The sequence below is a fragment of the Arachis hypogaea genome, chromosome 19, assembly GCF_003086295.3.
Source record: "Arachis hypogaea cultivar Tifrunner chromosome 19, arahy.Tifrunner.gnm2.J5K5, whole genome shotgun sequence".
NCBI lineage: Eukaryota > Viridiplantae > Streptophyta > Magnoliopsida > Fabales > Fabaceae > Arachis > Arachis hypogaea.
The window spans coordinates 144,944,474-144,964,005 of NC_092054.1; the positions used below are offsets into that span (position 1 = coordinate 144,944,474).

Sequence of the window (19,532 nt, forward strand, 5' to 3'; positions counted from 1 at the left end):
AAAGACATCTTGGACACTTATCCGACGACGACATCCCTCTTCTAAAGCGAAAACTTGCAGTAGGAAGAGCCTCCTTAAGACACAACCAAGCCAAAAATTTATGCTTTTCCGGAACAAGCTGGCGCCAAAGCCAAAGCCAATTCTCCCGCTCCTCCCAACCAAACAGCTGCTTACACAACCACAAGTAACCATTGCGAGAGTTATAGACTTTGGCAGCAGACCCACTCCAATACCAATCCACTTCCAGACCTGCTTGTTCATCTGGATTGTAAGAAAGAATATTATCTTTCAGATTTTGAGATAAAGGAGAATAAAGAGTATTCAAATGCCACCTACCAACCGACCAAATATCCTGTATCCGGAGATTCGAATCAGAAATGTGAACATAATCGATCTCATTAGATAACCGTCCTTCTTTCCTCCAGCTAGAAAACCAAAAATTCTGGTTCAAATCTCCAATACACCAAGCAAACTCAGCTAAGACTACTGTTTAAACAAGCAGGTGTATCTAGAGTGGTTACTGCCTCCTAATAATTTAGACATTATTATTAGAGAAGAGTACTACTCTTTTTCTTATGTCTTTTTTCTTTGTGTTATGTTCAGTCACAAAAAAAAAAAAACTGTCGATTTTCCAGAAAAATGAGTTCTAAGCATTCAAATTGAACCACTTTAATTTATGATTACTCCCACTAAATCCAATAAAAATTGTTCGATTTACGTTACAAAAATTTTTGTTTCACACGTTCACAATAATTATATGTATAAATCGAATTTAAGAAATTAGATTTAGTTAGAAACCAACCTATATAAATATTAATTTTTATAATAAAAAAAACTTAAAAGTTATTAATTTTTATATATTATTTTTAAGTTAATAAATAAATAAATATTAATTTTTATTATAATAATAAAAAATTATAACATACTAAAATAAAATATTAAAAAAATATTATATAATATAAAAAATACACTAAAAAAGTATAAAAAATATTATAATAAATTTAAAAAGATAATATTATAATTTAATATCATATTTTATTAGTAATAATTTATCTAAGAGTGATTTTAACTAATATTATTCAAATAATATTTATTTTATTAAAATTAATTTTACTATAAAATTGTCAAATATAAATTAATTTCAACTCCTATTTATATAGGTTTGTACCATAATAAATAGAATTAAAAATGACGTATAAAAATGTACTCCTATTTATTAAATTAAAAAGAACATATAAAAATTTAACAACTTTTTAAATATTATTTTTATAATAAAAATTAATATTTATTTATTAAATTAAAAATAACATATAAAATAATATATTTTAGTATTTTTTGTAAGTACTCTCAATCATTTTTTTGGGAGTCAATAATAATAATAATAATATTATTATTATTATTATTATGTATAATCAATTATTTATTTATTTTATCCAAAAAGGATCCATGTATATAAATATTAATACTTTGTCCAATTCAATCTATAATTTAATCTAAAATATTTTATGTATTTTTTAATATTAATTGATCAAACATATCTATTTTTAATCTCTTCTACCAACTTTTTTTGAATAATAATCATGGTTCTGAAAACTGGAATGGACCGGTTGATCGAACCAATTTAAAATTTAAACTGAGAAAGAACATGACAAGACACTGATGGATAGAGACACAAAATTTTGTGTTCTTGTATTCTGTTTAGTGATAAACTAGAACAAATTATGAAAATCTAATTTATTCTCATTTTTTTCATTCAAAAAATTTGAAATGAAAATATAATAATAAAAAATATAATTATGAAAAATTAACAAAAATAATAAAAAAAAGAATGAAAAATAAGTTGTGTCCCTTGTTAGTGTTCCTGTGGACACAAAATACACTAATTCAGTGTCTCTGTCCATGTCTCCTCTGTCAAACATAATTTTGTGTCTCAGTGTCCATGTCTCAGTGTCCTGTCTCTGTAAACAAACGCAGCCCAACCGTTGAAAAGAACTGCTTAAAAATTGTCGAACCGGCCAATTGGACCGGACCAGTAACCGGCCGGTTCGAATAAAACCACGTTGTTTTGTTTATTTGTATATAAAATTAAGAGTGAATACCCTATCCGGCCCCTAACAATTACCTCGAAAGGACAACGAGGCCCCCAAGAAAAAAAACACCCCATCCGGCCCCTGATATTATTTTTGGGGACTGATTAGCCCCTGTGCCAAAAAAAACAACATTGATTTTTTTTTGCACAGGGGCCTCGTTGTCCTTTCGAGGTAATTGTCAGGGGTCGGGTTGGATTTTTTTTTGTCAAGGGCCTCGTTGTCTTTCGAGGTAATTGTCAGGGGCTATTTTGAGTTTTTCTCTAAAATTAAAATACAGAACCTTCGCGAACCAAACCAACCCCCCTCCCCTTCTTCCCCCAATACGTGCACTCCCTAAGACCTCTGAAGCAAAGCAAAAGTGCAAAACCCTAGCCCTTCAGCGCCGTCGCCGTCCCCAAGTCCTCAGCGCCGCCGCTTCTTCCTCTTTCCCGTTTTGCAGAACCCAGGTAGCTCGGCACGTCGTCTTCATCTTCGTTGGCTTCTCTGTTCGTCGCTTGGAGGAGCTCGCCGTCGGGTCGCCGGTTGCCGTCGTCTCGCCTATCGCCTCGTCTCGCCGGTTGCCGTCCATCGAAGGTTAGTGGCTTCCGCTTCTTCCTTTTAATTTCTGAATATTCAGTCTTCTTCTTCGTTTGAAGTTCTGAAATTGTTGTTCAATCATGGTTGTTCCATTTTTCTTGTAATCTTTTGTAATTGCCTGTTGCTGATGGATCTATCTTGTATTTGCTGGTTGGTGATGGCTGTAATTTTTTTTTTTTCAAATTTACGGGTGGCTGGCTCTGTTAGTTTGATTCAATGTTTTACTGTTTTGTAATTGCTGGATTTAGTCAGAAATTTTTGTCAACAACTTTAATAAGAGCATTAACTTGTTTTACTGTTATCACATTCAAATTTCAAGAACTTTAATAAGAGCATTAAGTTCATAGTTTGTGCTTTCCATCTCGTTAGATTGAAGGAGGAGTTTGTGGTGCTTCATTGCTTGTTTAAGAACTAATCTTGGTGTGCACATTGATTTTGTGTTGTTATGCTGCTGCTGCTATTTTTTTATTTTTGTTGCTAATTGTTCTTGATTTCTAAATGTGAAATTATTTGATTTTTGTGTTGCTAACTAGAGTTCCAGTGAGTAGTTATGACCAAACCAAACATAATTGAGCAGTTAAGACATACTCATCTCATAGGAAAGTCTCATCTTTTGAGACCGAAGATTCTTGCTGTGTAGTAGGAATGAATGCTTGACCCCTGACTCTTGATTTTGTACCCTATTAGCCTAGACATGCCATATTGTATCAAGTTTATAACTAATACACCTTCTAGTTTATATTTATCAACTTGCATTGTCATCTTTTCAATGTGTAGACAAATCAAAATTGATTTTTGATTTCTTCACATCCTAGACACACAAATGTTATGTTTGCAGTGGAGACTCTTTTAAATTCAAATAATAAATTGTTTTTCTCTCGGTTAATTTTGCTTTGATTTTACTGAATACTTGCATACACCTCAAACTTTAATATGTTTTGAGCGATAGTATTAATATGTTTTGAATTATCTACTTGAAACTTTATTAGGGAGCAGCTCAAAGTTGGGAGTGGAGTAGCTTGCAGCATTGAAAACCATCAGCACAATGAACTGGTAATGGAGGCAGTCATAATAATAAATAACATGCCAGTAGACAACACCAAGTGCTTCAGAAAGTATGGTGATAAAACAGAGGTTTCTTAACAAGTCTCTTGGATTTTATGTTTTAGAACCCAAAGGATTGATCCTATTTCAGGTATCTTTCTAAAGATAGTTTACACAGTCTCAATTTATGAATTTTCACCATCATCTGAAAACATATTTGATTGGAAGCTTGGAAAACATTTAATACTATCAATGTATTAACTATTAACAAACATATTCTGTAATTTTATATTATAGCAATAAACATGTTCTATAATTTTTATTGTGTTGATGATTTATTGATTGTTTTTTATTGTATTGATGAGAGTTGTTTTATAATTTATTTATTATTTTATTTTAAAATGGTTTTTTTGGTTGAACTACGGTTGGACCAATAAATTAATGAATCAGTGAGTAGAGCGGTTCGATGATCGGTCCAGTTTTCAAAACCTTGGTAAATACAATAAACATGTAAAATCAATAGAAATAATCCAAACATGTTAAAAACCAAACACATTAAAAACTAAACACATTAAAATTAAAATATATTAAAAGATATAATATTTTAAATTTTTATTTTTTTATTTAATTATTACATGGTCGGATCTACGGGTTGATTCAGGTTCTATACCTCCAGAATCGTTATTCAAACCAATTATTAGAGAGTGTCATTGCTTTGGTTCGAATTAGACTCGATTACCGGTTAATTTCAGAACAATTTAATTAATTCGGTTCGAATTCGAACGGGTAATCGAGTACCCGATATCCGTATTCACCCCTATTTTTTTGGGATTTGGATCCTCTAAAGTTTGAATTTCACTTTAGAGAGTAAAGTATGATCTCTCACTATTGATTTCATAGGTGGGACCAATAATAAATATGAAGGGTTAACCACTAAAAATGCTCCCAAATTATTCAGACGCTGAAAAAAATACCCCCAAATTTTATTATCGACAAAAATGCTTTCAAATAATTTAAAAACACAACAAAAATACCCAACAGTAAATATATATTTTCAAAAAATGCCTTAGAGATTTAATTTTCATGTAATATTTTGCAAGCATGATTATAAAAATGAGATATTATTATTCTTAAAATTTGGTAATTTTTTGTTAAGTATATATTTTTTTTATTATTTTTTTGTTGACAACCAATAATACTCTTAAAAAATCACAAAAAAAATATATACTTAACAAAAAATCACCAAATTTTAAGAATAATAATATCTCATTTTTCTAATCATGTTTGTAAAAAATTGCATTAAAATTCAATCTCTAATATATTTTTTGAGAAATACATATTTAATGTTAGTTTTTTTGCAAGATTATCTAACATTAAATATGTATTTCTCAAAAAATACATTAGAGATTGAATTTTGATATAATTTTTTTCAAGAATGATTATAAAAATGAGATATTATTATCCTTAAATTTTGGAGATTTTTTGTTAAGTATATAATTTTTTATAATTTTTTTTTTGTTAACAACCCATAATACTTTTAAAAAATCACAAAAAAATATATACTTAGTAAAAAATTACCAAATTTTAAGAATAATAATATATCATTTTTTTAATAATTCTTACAAAAAATTATATCAAAATTCAATCTCTAAGATATTTTTTGAAAATATATATTTACCGTTAGGCATTTTTGTTGCGTTTTTAAATTATTTAAGGGCATTTTTGTCGATAATAAAATTCGGGTGTATTTTTGTCAGGATTTGAATAATTCGAGAGCATTTTTAGTGGTTAACCCTAAATATGAAAGAGAAACTATTCAAAGGGAGAAGATTACAATTTACTCTCTAAAGTAAAATTCAAACTTTAGAGGATCCAAATCCATTTTTTTTGTCATACTAAATTGCATGCTCATGCACAATCTAATTATCAGAATCAGTTCATCACATTCATGTGAATTATTTTTGTTGATGTGATGTTATGTAATTAAATATCGATAATTATTTTATAGTATATTAAAATTAAATTATATTACAACTAAGATGTTTGAATAAAAAATATAAATTAAATGTAATTTTTTTATATATTAAATAAAAGTATTAAATATTTATATTTATATTTTTTCAATTAATGTATTTAAATATTCTTTGACTAAATTAAGTTAGGTTAATTTAATAATTTTTTTTTTTGAAAGAGAAAGCTCAACATCGAAATGGAGCAAACAAGACAAGGAAAGCTAACAAATAAGTAACTCCTAAGTCATCTCCGACATAGCCATCAACAACCTGAGTTACTGACCACACCATTCCCTAGCATATAAAAATGTTTGAGTCACACAATCTCCAACTCCTGTTGTCTTATTCTGAAAAATGTCATCATTCCTTCATAGCCAGATGTTCCATATAACTGAAAAAAACCCAACCATCCAACTCCTGCGCAAGTCTTTTCACAACGGCGTCAATCTCCAACTCTCAAAGTGGTCTTTCAATGTACCAGGTGCAGCCCACTTCTGTCCAAATTCTGAGATCCATGCACACCATACATTCCAAGAGAACTCGCAAGTAACAAATAAGTGTTGTAAGTTTTCTGCTTCTTTGTTACACAAGACGCACAGATTATCATTCAGTTGTAGAATTTCCAGCCTACATAACCCATCCTTTGTATTGACACGGCCTACCAAAACAAACCAAGTAAACAGCTCTACTCGAGGTGGGACTAGTCCTTTCCAAATTTTCTTTGCAAATTTATAGCTTAGAAGCTCCTCGTCTAAAGTCTCTTCCTGCATAACCTGCACAAATGAGTTAGTAGAATAAACGCCTTCCTTATTGAATTTTCACACCACTCTATCTTGCACTTCTGCTATCAATCTAACAGATTGCAAGACTTGAAGCAGCTGGTCTAAGGTTTTTGTTTCCCATACACGTAGTTCCCTTCTCCATTGAAAGTGTCAAACCCACTCTATCCCATCCCAGAACCCACAGTCCCCAATCACTGATCCTTTTTGGTTTGAAATCAAGAAGAGTCTCGGAAAGGAGTTTTTCAACTTTTCCACCTGAAGCCACGTATCCTCCCAAAATCTGGTGGATCTACCATCCCCTAGGTAGCGTTTGTTTGTAGAGACACGACAGAACAGGACACTGAGACAAAGACAATAGGACAGAGACATTAAAAATTATGTTTTGTGTATCGTGTTTGAATACGATGGATAGGACATTAATGTAATGTCCAGTATTATGTTTGGATACACATGGACAGGACTAAAATATTATATAAAATGACTAAAATAGTCATGTGATTCCAAATTTTTGAGTATAAACTAATTTAATAAATAATAAGAGTACGTAGGAGTACAGACAGTGGGAACTTGAAAAAAATATTTGAAGCAGTCAAAAATTTTAATAAAAAATTATATAATAATATTTATATTAAAATAAAATTTATAAATATAATTATTTTTTTTAAATTTATTATTAATATGTAGGAATACATATAGTTAATATTAACAAAAAAAATCTGAGTTTGATTAATAAAAAATTTCATTTAGGTTAATAAGCCAAATTAATTTTAAATACAAAATCAGTTTTAAAAAAAGAATCCATTTTTAAATGGAAAAAAATTAATTTTTGCACATAAAAATCTATTTTTATTTAGAAAATTATTTTTTTTATCTAAAATTTTATTTTTCTTTCAAAAAATTATTTTTTTTAAATTATATAAAATCAATTATAATTTATAAATTATTTTTTAACATTTTAAAATATCAATTTTACTTTTATAATATTTATCTTTTAAAAGTCTCCAGACTAATTATTTTTGTTATTATTTTTATTACAAATCAAATAATATAATATAAAGTTAAAATGATGTTGAAGTAAGAATGATAAGAAAAAAGAAATTATTCAGTCCAATAAAAATTTTTATAAAAAAGAGAGAGTACCTGAGAAAAAAAGAGAAAGAAAAAGAACGTAGAGATAGAAAAAGAGCATGGAGTAAAAAAAAAGTACTTTCTAAGAACAACGCAAAATAGAAAAAATAAGAAGGGGTAACAGTGGAATAATAAAAAATAGCACCATGGACAAAAAAGAAAAAAAATTCATAAAAACGTCCGTGTCTCTCTTCCAAATCCGTGTCCATCATTGTCCTCCGTAAAAGAGTGGACACAAAAGGATTAAAAACTGTCCCGGAGACAATATGTTCAGTGTCCATGTCTTTGCTTCCAAACGCTTTTTAAGAATGTGCTGTCCATGTCTCCGTGTCGTGTCTCCAAAAACAAACGCTACCCTACTTCTATTGCAAGTCCATCAATCAACTTCATGTTGCTCCTTGATACCTCACTAGTAAGGCCGCCTCCTGACAACCCAACAGGTGACACATTCGGGTAACTCACTCCTGTCTACAATTCACTGGTATCAAGTTAGACTTCTCAAAGTTAATGCTTAAACCAGACATCATTTCAATAATTAGTTTACTAATATAATTAAGTAAGTATTAGAATTTAAGAAATACTATAAGAAGTGAAAAAAAAAACTTAACTAAATTCTAAAAATTAATGTTAGATTAGAATTTACATAAAAATAAAAATAATTAAATGGGTCTTCATAGTTGACCATTAATCTATTATTACTCCAGAAACTGCAAAATATATATTTACTATCATGATGGCAAAATATTTAATATGAAGTTGACTTATTTAATTTTATATGAATGTTCTATTGGAAAACACCAAGATAAAATGGAATAATAAAATTAATAATAACAATGGTTGAATTCAATTTGCAGCGAACTATCATTTTAAATTTTTTAATTGAAAACAAAAACATTCAAATTTCATAAAACATTAAAAAATTAAAAGAACAAAATTAGGGAAGAACACAGCACTCAATCGCCAAATCCAATCCAAAATCAAGTACAGAAAAGAAAATCAACCTAAAAACCTCACATCTTGTGCATCCAAAAATTAAAATCCCGGAACTGAGTTTCCCCAAAAGGAGACATTCTTCTTCTTCTTCATCTTCTTGCCATTTGATTATATTATTATGAGACCCAAAAGGTTCCTATCTCTGCCAGTGTTGGCAGTATTGTTGTTGATGATGTTTGTGTATTACACAACAATCTTCGTCTTCATTGATGGCTCCTTTGATCTTCAGAGCTCCAATGGAACCTTCAATGCCGCCATATTCACTATTTTAGCCTCATTCTCCGTCTTCTCTTTCTTTGTATGCGTTCTCTCAGACCCTGGTCACGTCCCTTCCTCCTATGTACCCGATGTTGAAGGCCAGGGTTCCGCCAAAGATGTAAGCTTTTTCAGTTTTTTGTAATACCCATTTTCCCAATTTGCTCAATTTCCAATTGGGGTTTCACTTAATTGCTTTTCTCTCTGTTTGGTTTCTGCCCTTTTCTGTAATGTGCTTATAGCTGCATGGATTTTGTTCTTAATTGCATATCCTTTATGTAAATCAAGTAGGACTCAGTTAATTCTTATATTGCGAATTGATCAATGCTACTAGTGTTTCAAATTAGCCATTATGATTAGCAAACAGTTTCAGTGCTTAAATTACAGCTGTTTTCAGTCATATCTAGATTTATGTGATTAGATTCTGTGGTATTTTCCCCATTCCATTGATCAATGCATTATCAGAAGTTGCTGGTTCATTTGTATAGAGCAAGTTGTTGATATTGTTAGCTTAGCTCTTAAGTGTATTGGTTTCTTATTATCTGTTACCGAGTCCCTTAACAAATGCTGCAGAATGCAGAGCGGAAAAAATGTGACAAGTGCTACGGATACAAGCCTCCAAGGACTCATCATTGTCGAGTCTGCAAAAAATGTGTTCTGAAAATGGTAGGTTGGTTGATTATTGGTAATAGACGTAAATTTGATCTTCCGTTTTGCATTTGCAGGAATGAAATTAAGTTTAACTCTTACCTTAGTTTTGTTGCCAAATTCGATGTAGGATCATCACTGCTTGTGGATAAATAACTGTGTTGGTTATTGGAATTACAAGGCTTTCTTTGTTTTTACATCATATGCTACCTTGGCGAGTATTCATTCCATGGTATGTTTTTGCCTTGGCATCTACTTGTTTTTGCAACAGACGGAATATCGGTTGACATAGGCTTTTGCAATGTGCAGATCCTGTTTATATGCTCTGTATTTCTGATGGATATAGGGAGCTCTTCTAAAATGTTTTATGTAAGTTGAATGCAATAGTTTGCAGATATTCCGATATATATATCCCTTTTTTTCCCCTTTATCGCTTTGGTTGTTGTTGAGAGTATTTCAAACTAAGAGATGTGAATTCTTGGGCTTTATTCCGGTTTGTATAATTAGTTTCCCTTTTTTTTTTTTGGGGTATGGACATTATTTTCCGAATAATTTGAAATATTCTCAATCCTCTGGGCCTACTTTATAACAAGCTAGGAACCTTTACATACTGTTACTTACACACCAAACTAGTATAGTATTGGGTTTATGCAATCAAAGTTGGTCATGACTCATGATAATCGCTTGTGTTTGTTACTGGCAGCCAGTCTGGATATCTGTTGCTTGTGTCGCTTGTGTCACTCTTTATGTTTTTTTCAGTAGAAACTGTGGTGTTTGTAGTGAGGTAAACCATTTCCTACTCTGTTAATGCTCCTCCAAGATCAAGACTCAAGATACCTGTTCATTAGGTTGTTTTTCATTGCCATCACCATTGTCATGAGCAGAAAACTATCAATTTCAACATGTCGAAACAGTCTCATAAGGGATTTTGGTTGCTTTATGTATCTGTAACTGATTGTTTTGTAATCCCTCAAAGAGAATATGCTTTGGCTATCTTTGGCATTGGTCTGCTACTACTTTTTGCTCTGTCTACACAGTTTCATCCCACATAACCCAGCCATTGGTTTTCTCTTTTAATTTTATTTATGTTTATATTTAGAGTTAAAGAGAATAATAGGGGTTTTATTTCTTAGAATATTAACATGGTTTTCTTGCGAAAACATTCCAAAAAGTTGACTGACTCTTTATTATTTTCTTTAATACTATATTTCTTTTAATTATATTGTGAATTAACATTAAGACTTGTGAATGGTGTTTAGGTTATGTACGGGACAATGGCAATCGGGTTGACCACAACCCTGTTGACTCTTTTTGGATGGCATGTGTACCTCACCCTTCATAATATGACAACAATAGAGGTAGGTTTTTAGAAGATATTCAATTAAGAATAATTCCATTCTCTTTTTAATCTCTCTCAATTTATCTGGTTTGGCGCATTTGCCAGTATTACGAAGGAAAACGTGCAAAATGGCTAGCTATGAAATCTGGGCAGAGCTACCGGCATCCATTCAACATCAGCCCATACAAAAACATCACTTCGGTCTCTTTCGCAACCCTTAACTATTTGCATCATAATTGATTTGCATGTATGCATCGATGGTTCGGCGATACTTACTGAACATTTTTTCCCTTGATCAGGTTTTAGGTCCAAACATTCTGAAGTGGTTATGTCCCACCGCGGTAAGCCATCTGAAAGAGGGAGTTAGCTTCCCCACATTGCGGGATAGTTCTTAAACCTTTCTGATGTGACCATTCGGCCTTGTCCGAATCACAATTGACATGAGGAACAAAGACCTTCCCCAAAATCTGATGATACACATACAAAAATGATTCTTTAAGCAAGCTTTCAAAAGTAAGCTTACACGATACATTAAATAGATATCCTTAGCAAAAATGATTGAATGCTAGTCATTTTACCATTTAGGCTCCATAATAGATTGTTAAAACAAAGATAAGGATAGAAGAAAGAGTGTATTCCTTTGTTAGATTGAACTATAATGCAGAAATGTGTATTTGTCTCTATAAATATGTTACATTTTAATTTTAGACCCTGTAAAATTGTTAGCTAGTTTTTTAGAAGTGATTAAATTTAAGTTAAATTATTCTGTAAGTACATATAGTTTCACTAAATTTACAATTAGGTATGTATAACTTTTTCCTCTTCAATTGAGTCCCCAAACATTTTAATATTTTTTAATTAGGTCAATTAGGTCCCTATTGACAGTAGACGTAACAAACATTGACAAGTTGTGAATTTACAATTATACCCATCCCATTCACTTTAGATAACCCTCGTACTTGTCTGAACCTAATCCCCTTAACCTTTCTCCTCTTCTCTTCTTCTATTTGCTTCTGAAATGTTGTTAATTTGCATGGATCCAAGCCAACTTTCGTCAAGAATCTCGAATTCAAGGAGCCTCAACATGTGCACTCCACTTCTACTTCATCACACATTCACACTTCCATAGTTCCATGGTTACACCCTCAGTTCTATGATGGCGCTGTATTTGTCGTCGTCTACCTCAACAACTGTTAAATTCAATGTTTCAATTTTTATTCCTTTAGTTCAAAGAACTGAATTTTTTCTTATTTTTTCAGTTTTTAATTTAGGGTTCTTTGTTTGGAGTTTTGGGAACATCAAATTTTGACATATTTGATTACAAAGTTCAAATCTTTTTTCAATTGGGTATCAGAAAAAGAAAAAAAAATTGGCATGGAAATGATGGTTATAGTAAAAGGTTTGAGCTGGAAGAAGAAACATTGGATGGTAACGGCAATGGTTTTGAAGCAAAAGGGCAATTAGGTCAATGAATGAATTAAGCTATGAAACTGAAGAAGACCCCTGTTCCTTGCAAAGCTATTGCACTGTGACACTGCGCAACTTCTTCTAAATCAAAACTCAAAAGAGGGTTGTAAGAAAAAGGCGTGGGTTGCATTCTAGTATGGATTGACACCCTAGATTTCTCCCAACACTGTTGTTGATTGTCTTTTTGTTTTCAATACACTGTCTAATGCTTCCAATGTAACTTCCAGCATTGATTAAAAGCCTTCATTCTGATCCTTGCCACAATTCCTCTTGGGTTTGAAATTTAAGGTTTCAAATTGCTGTTGCAAAAATAGTTGTTGCGATTGTAGGCTCATTAGAACAATTGGGGCAGTTAAAAAGGGGTTAAATTACTCTGTTGAGAGAGAGAGAGGTAACAAAATAGCATGATTTATTTTGCAGGTATAAAGGACTATTTTGTCATTATGAAAAAAGAGGCGGAGTCACATTTACACATTTAGTAATTATTTATGGTATCTTTAGTTTGAAAATAGAATATTCTATTATTCCAAATGGTTTATGTCTTTCTGGGACTAATTAAAATAAAAAATATAAAAATTTAATTATAAATTTGATAAAATTATAGAGACTAACATAGATTAAATTTTAAATTTAGTACTTAATCTTGTCAATGGCAGAGTATACAAATGTGCAAAACATAATTATGATACTAACCTCTTCTTGGAAGATGTTAATGCAGATATCAAATTGAAATGGATCAATGTATCTGTAAACAAGATACATGGGGTCAATGGCGTCGTTTGAAGATGTTAATGGTAGAGTATATACAAATGTGCAAAACATAATTATGATCAATGCATATGGCGGGATAAGTCGCTGTTGTAGTATTTATTTTATGGTAGAGATTTACATGCACGAATCTTTATGTAAAATTAATAATTAAAAATTATTAAATAATAATTTAATTAAATATATCAAATAATCTAACTGTTTTTGATTAATATCTTTATATAAAATAACTGTATCTTAGTTTTTACTCTATTTTTTATCTTTCAATTTCACTAGTACATTGTAGTTTTACCCAAACCAAACCAATAGAAATCCTTATTAAGCATATGAAAATCATGTGACTATAGTCAATAATTATTATTGTCTTAGAAAAAAATGTAATGATTCTCATAGAATGTTAGAGAAATATGATAACTTATTTAAAAGAAAGGTCTTTGTTATGATACCTAATAGATATTGTTTAATTATATATTAAAATAGATTAAATAATTACTTTTAAATTTAAAAGTATAAAAATTAAAAAATTTTAAATATTTTAAAATTGTTATAAAAAATAATTTAAACAAAAATTAAATACCAAACAAAAAATACCATAAAATTAGTCTTGAAAAAAAGTGAAGTGGAGTCAGGTATTATTTTTCCTGGCTTGAAATTAAAACAGGTAGGTCATGGATTTAGAAGTGAAATTAATAATGGGAGACATAATGATTACATAATAGAAATATTATTATTATTATTCGATTATAGTCCTTTTTTTTTCTTTTTCAAAAGTTGTCTCAAATTCTTTAGCCTAATTTTGTTTATTATAATTTATAAATATATTTAAGGGATTAAATGTTCAGCCATGGAAATTTCAATATCCTAATTTTGTCTCACAAAACTATTATTTATCCATTTTCAGTATCCTTTTAATTAATTGTTTTTAAAATGGTAAACATAACGAAATTTTACACATGAATTTTTTTAATATATATATATATGGTATAAATGATCATTCAAAATAGCTAATATAATTAAATAATTGTTTGAAACATTTTTAATGTAGAATTATAAATTTAAATATCATTATCAAAAAAGGAAAAGAAAAAAAGGGATTAAGAACTCCTTGTTAAGAAAAAGGGTCCATGAAAGCTCAATCAACTTATTTTCAAATCCTTCAAAGATGTAAATTAAGCAATTTTCTAGAAGTACCAATTCATCAAAAATTGATTACAAGCTATATATTCACGGAATATATATTAGGAACTTTGCTTTCAAATCTGACAGATGTATGTGATTCTAGTTTTCTAAATAAATGAGATAAGGATAAAGATGATGGTGCTGGAGCATTGTGTGTATAATTAATTAAGTAGTTCTTTCATTCTCTTGTTTAGGTTGTTTCTAAAAGTAGTTGCCATCAGTAGTATTCAATGAGTTACACAAGAAAAACGCTTGTTAATGCGATGTCATAATCATTTGGCAAAAACGCATAATTTATAGGTGAAGGTACACACATATATATGTTCTATATATTTAGTGTAAACATTTAAATTAAAATAATCAGAATTTACAAAAGATCTATTTTCATATATTTTATATATATACTTCTATATAAATTATACTTAGATAATCCAAAATGAAGACATTTATTTTCTTTTTTCGAAAATTTGAGCTAAATAAGTGACATAAATTTAGTGGCAGATTCAGAAATATTATAAAGAGGTGGTCGAAAACAAAAAATTAAAAGTACCATATTAGAATTAAAAGCTTTAATAAAAAAATAATTATATATTTTAATATTATTTTAAACTAAAATTAATTTTAAAAAAATCATTTATATCAAAGTTTTTTTTTTCATAAAATTCTAATTTTTATCCATATTATTAAAGATATAACATAAATCATATAAATTTGTTTCTTTAATACTTTTAATATATATATTTAAAATAAATTAATGAATATAATATATAAGATATATTCATATTAATAAATAATTCACTTAATATATTTTGATTTTAATATTATAAAAAATAAAATTTAATCTAATTTATTTTTATGTATATATTTTTTTATTACATTCAATTAAGAATTATTATAAAAATTAAAATATTTTTATATAATAATAGATAGAAAAACTACAAAAAATAAAAAAAAAATTGAAAGAATAAAAAAAAGTAAATTTAAAATGCAGGAAATGAGATTTGAACTCATGTATTGGAATTGGAATATAAAATGCTTCTCTTTAACTATTAATCTAAAAGGTATGTTATTAAAAATTGTACATATTATATTAAATATATTTTAAATTTTAAAACTTTAGGAGGGCCATGGCCCATGTAGGTCCTCCCTAAATCTGCCTCTACATAGATTTAGTCATGAATCATGCAAAAAAAAAAAAAAAAAAAAGATAGAGTAATATAGTCTATGTGAATAATTTTTTTAAAATTAGAATTGGGATTTAAATTCACAACATCTAAATAAATATAAAAAGACTATATTATTTGAATTATAATTCATTGACAATTTATATAAATAATTGCTTATCAATGCAAATATAATAAACAGTATATAGGAGCTTGCATAATTGAATGAATCATGTGCTCACAGTACGTAGTGGAAAAAGTTTAATCTGTTTGATGATACTATGGATTATTTAGTGGATCAATACATCATACTCCATGATAAGTGAAAAATAAGTTTATGTAATTATCATACTTTGCTAATAAATTAAAGCAATCGATTATTGTGGATACCGCAATCATGTTTGTAAAATAAACAATTAATTAATATTGGTGTCAACAAAAAGTGAAGAGCTGAACTCGCTGATTATTAGTATACTTCAAAATGATAACGAACATTCTGGAATTAGTATAACTCTTTTGGTTTAATTTACAAATCAAAAGAAAATGAGAATTAAAATTCTCAAAAGAATTTAAATTATTTATTTTTAGTTATTTCAAAACAAAAAAAAATTTAATTTTTGAATGAATTTTAATTCCTAATATTTCAAACAAATTCTAAAAACAAAATCAAATACATTTTAAATCTTTACCATATGTTTTAATGTGACATAGAAATGATAGAATACCTGAAATCCATGTTGATACCGACGGTTTACTTAGTTGGCAACCCAAAAGTGTTAGGGTCGGAACTTGAAATAAAATTTTGGGGGGCAAATAAAAAATAATTGTCAAAATATTTTTAATATACCCCATTTAAGATAAGCTCGTCTAATCTCATCTCTCTGGTTTGGGTGATATTGTCAAATTTAAAGCCGTTTTTCAAGATCTCGTTCCAAAAAGTTAAGATTAAAGTCATCAGATGTAACTTTTTGAACTTTTGAAGGTTATATCTCACTTTCTTCGTGATTCATTAAAGTAGAAGAACTATCTACAGGTGTTGATATTGTAAAAGTTATATGTTCTCCTTCTTAAATATTAGCATTCCTCTTAAAAAATGTATCAATTCTTTGATTTTTCATTATTATTTTATATAAAAATTTAAATATATATCCTGTAAAATATGTAAAGAAGAAGTTAGAAGGACAAAAATTAAAATTTATAATATTTATTGAATATTTTATTATCTTTTATCATATAAAAAATTAAATTAAATAAATAGTAAAATATAAAATAATATTAAATTAAATAAATAAAAAATATCTAATTTTTTATATTTGAACTTAAAGATAGAGAGATTGTTGTTTATTGAACTTATTAGATACTTTAAGTCATAGTAAAGTATTTAAGTCAATTGAACTATTTTTTATCTTTTAAAAAAGTACTACTAAATTTTTTATAAAAAGTTTGGAGCCTATAACCCCCTTGCCTGAACTAAGTTCCGTCACTGTTAGGGTTTATACTTTTATCGGAACACAAGTATAAACGACACATCACATGCGTCATGCATCTCTTCCACTTTCCTCCCACCTTCCAATAAATAGTAGTAAGATCTTTTTTTTTAACAGTTTTCTCCTTCCATACACATTTGACCTAGATGACGTTGAGATTGCAGCTCCATTATGCATGGTCTAATTAGGAAAATAAAAAGAGTAAAATATAAAAAAAAAAAATCCAAAACAGCCCCGATAAAAAAAAATACAACTCCATCCTTGACAATTATTTCGAAAGGATAACGAAGTTTATGTGCCAAAAAAAAGTTAATGTTATTTTTTTTGCATAGGGACTAATCTGTCCAAAAAAAAGATGAGAGGCCAAATTGGATTGAAAATCTCGTTGTCCTTTCGAGATAATTGTCAGGACCGAATGGGGTATTCACCCTAAATTTAATAACTCATTCCTATATATAAAGTTTTACTTTGCCAAAAAAAATAAGAGCTTAATAGTCTTTGTAAGTAGTAGAAAATTTTTTCCAAACGGAATTGAATTAGACCTAACCTATTTAATTTCTTATTATACTATTACTTTCAAGTTTAGTAGAAAAGAGAATTCAAATAATTGCTATATATATGGTTTTTGTATATAGTCTACAATACACACATATAAGATCAAATTATAAAATACATAATTTCTTTGTGGAACATATAAATTATAGAAAAGTCTAGGGCAGCAACTTTATTAAATTTTGGCTAGCATGTAACTAGTAAAAGAAAAATGAGTAATCTCATATTATTGGATAAAATTTCACACCATTAAAAATATTAATGACTACTTAATGACTATAAATTACAAAAATTATTGACTCCTAGCACTCTTCAATATAATATATACATATATAGAAGACGAATTTGACAAGTTAATTGTTTTGATTCATAAAAATATCGAATTTTTAAAAAAAAAAGAAAAAAGAAAAAAAAAAAAGAAAGGAACGTGGTCATGTGATTTCAGCATCAAATAATTGTGAGGAGATGTGGCGGGTGGGTGCAGGTCAACAGGAAGCTCTCATCTCATTTTCTGTTCGAAATGATAGATCTTATCTGAATTCAATACATTTAGATATTTTTTAATTTAGATCATTTATCTGAATACTTTAGATACGTACATATACTGGAAACAAATTAAAAGAACCAAAGTCAAGAAAAATAATGTCACTTTATTATATTATTTTTTTTAGATAATGTATCTCACACATGCAAAAAATATGAAGAGAAGTAGTACCACAGAATTTGAGCTGACTCAGCTGATCAAATAATAATGGAGTATATATATATATAAAATTTTTAAAATATCATTATACAAGATAGCTTAGTTGCCGTTATTACAGAAGAAACAATACTCGAGAACTTTTTAGAAAAAATATAGATCTAACTAAAGAAACAATGCTGTTGAGGGTTGACTATCTTAAATTTTAAATTTTTTATAAAAATAAAAAAAATTATAATAAAAAATTAATTTTTCGTATATTTAAAAAACAATGTCTGACATTTTTCTTTTGAGTATTTCTTCTAAGGAAAAATATTGTATCGGCGAGTCCAAATTCTAGGGTGAGCAGCGGTGGAGTTGGGTCGGATTTTAAGTGAAATTATAATTGAACCAATTAAATTGTAATTGGTTTTGTTTGGTTTGAATTTATATTTTTTTTGTATATGTATCCGAACTAATAAACCAAACTGATTAAGAATAGATTGGTTTGGTTTGGGTAATTAGGTATTCGATGAAATAAAAATTCATAAAAAAAAAACGAAATTTTTATCTTAAAATTTCTGTAAGTATAATAAATATATAACATCAATAGAAATAATCAAAATATGTTAAATACTAAATACATTAAAAATTAAATACATTCAAATTTAAACATAATTAACACTAAAAACATTAAAATCTAAACATATTAAATACTAAATACATTAAAACTCAATCATGTTAAACATCAAACATATTAAATACTAAATACAAAAGTACAATAAAAATAATATTTTAAAAAAAATAATTTTTTAATTAATATATAATCTGAGTCTACAAATTAATTCAAATTTTATACCTTTAAAATTGTTATTCGAATCAACTGCTAAAAAAATTATTGATTTAGTTCCAATTAAACTCGATTACTCATTAATACTAAAACCAATTTAATTAATTTGATTCGAATTTGATCGTACTCGCTATCCCTGCTCAGCCTACCAAATTCCTAGTTGGTGACAACATTTTGATATACCTTGTGCTAGCTATGAATATAAAAAAATACGTATTAATAATAATGCGATGTCATGTGATGGGTTGGATTGTGACAAATTAAAACAAATCCCAACGTTCATCAAGTGATATTTAATTTTAATATTTAAACAAAAAGGATATTGTTGGACACTCTTTATATTTAATTTTAATAATAAAAAAATTTGAGATGAATAAAAATATATACAAAAAATTATAAATATCACATTACATTTTAAAGATTATTTTGTTGCACATCCGCTATCAGTATAATATTTTGGTGAATGCTACCCAACCCTCTCTAAAATAACATGTAAGTTACCCTTCATTATGTTTCACAT

General features: G+C 28.5%; 1 protein-coding gene across 3 annotated transcripts; it reads left to right on the forward strand.

Moving 5' to 3' along the window:
- The first annotated feature begins 8,465 nt into the window (after positions 1 to 8,465).
- LOC112779382 (probable protein S-acyltransferase 15) lies at positions 8,466 to 12,504 on the forward strand. 3 transcript variants are annotated; one of them, XR_011877152.1, is made up of 8 exons: positions 8,488 to 9,001; positions 9,454 to 9,546; positions 9,659 to 9,760; positions 9,838 to 9,897; positions 10,788 to 10,886; positions 10,973 to 11,068; positions 11,167 to 11,380; positions 11,912 to 12,504. XR_011877152.1 is itself a non-coding variant. In XM_025823621.3 (7 exons), exons 1-7 carry the CDS (start codon positions 8,744 to 8,746, stop codon positions 11,260 to 11,262), a joined length of 804 nt encoding a protein of 267 aa, XP_025679406.1. In that variant the 5' UTR covers positions 8,466 to 8,743; the 3' UTR covers positions 11,263 to 11,638. The 3 variants fall into 3 exon arrangements, 2 of the variants coding, with proteins under 2 accessions (XP_025679406.1, XP_072083157.1); XM_025823621.3 differs by lacking the exon at positions 11,912 to 12,504 and having other exon boundaries at positions 8,466 to 9,001; positions 11,167 to 11,638; XM_072227056.1 differs by lacking the exons at positions 9,838 to 9,897; positions 11,912 to 12,504 and having other exon boundaries at positions 8,481 to 9,001; positions 11,167 to 11,638.
- The last annotated feature ends 7,028 nt before the right edge of the window (positions 12,505 to 19,532 follow it).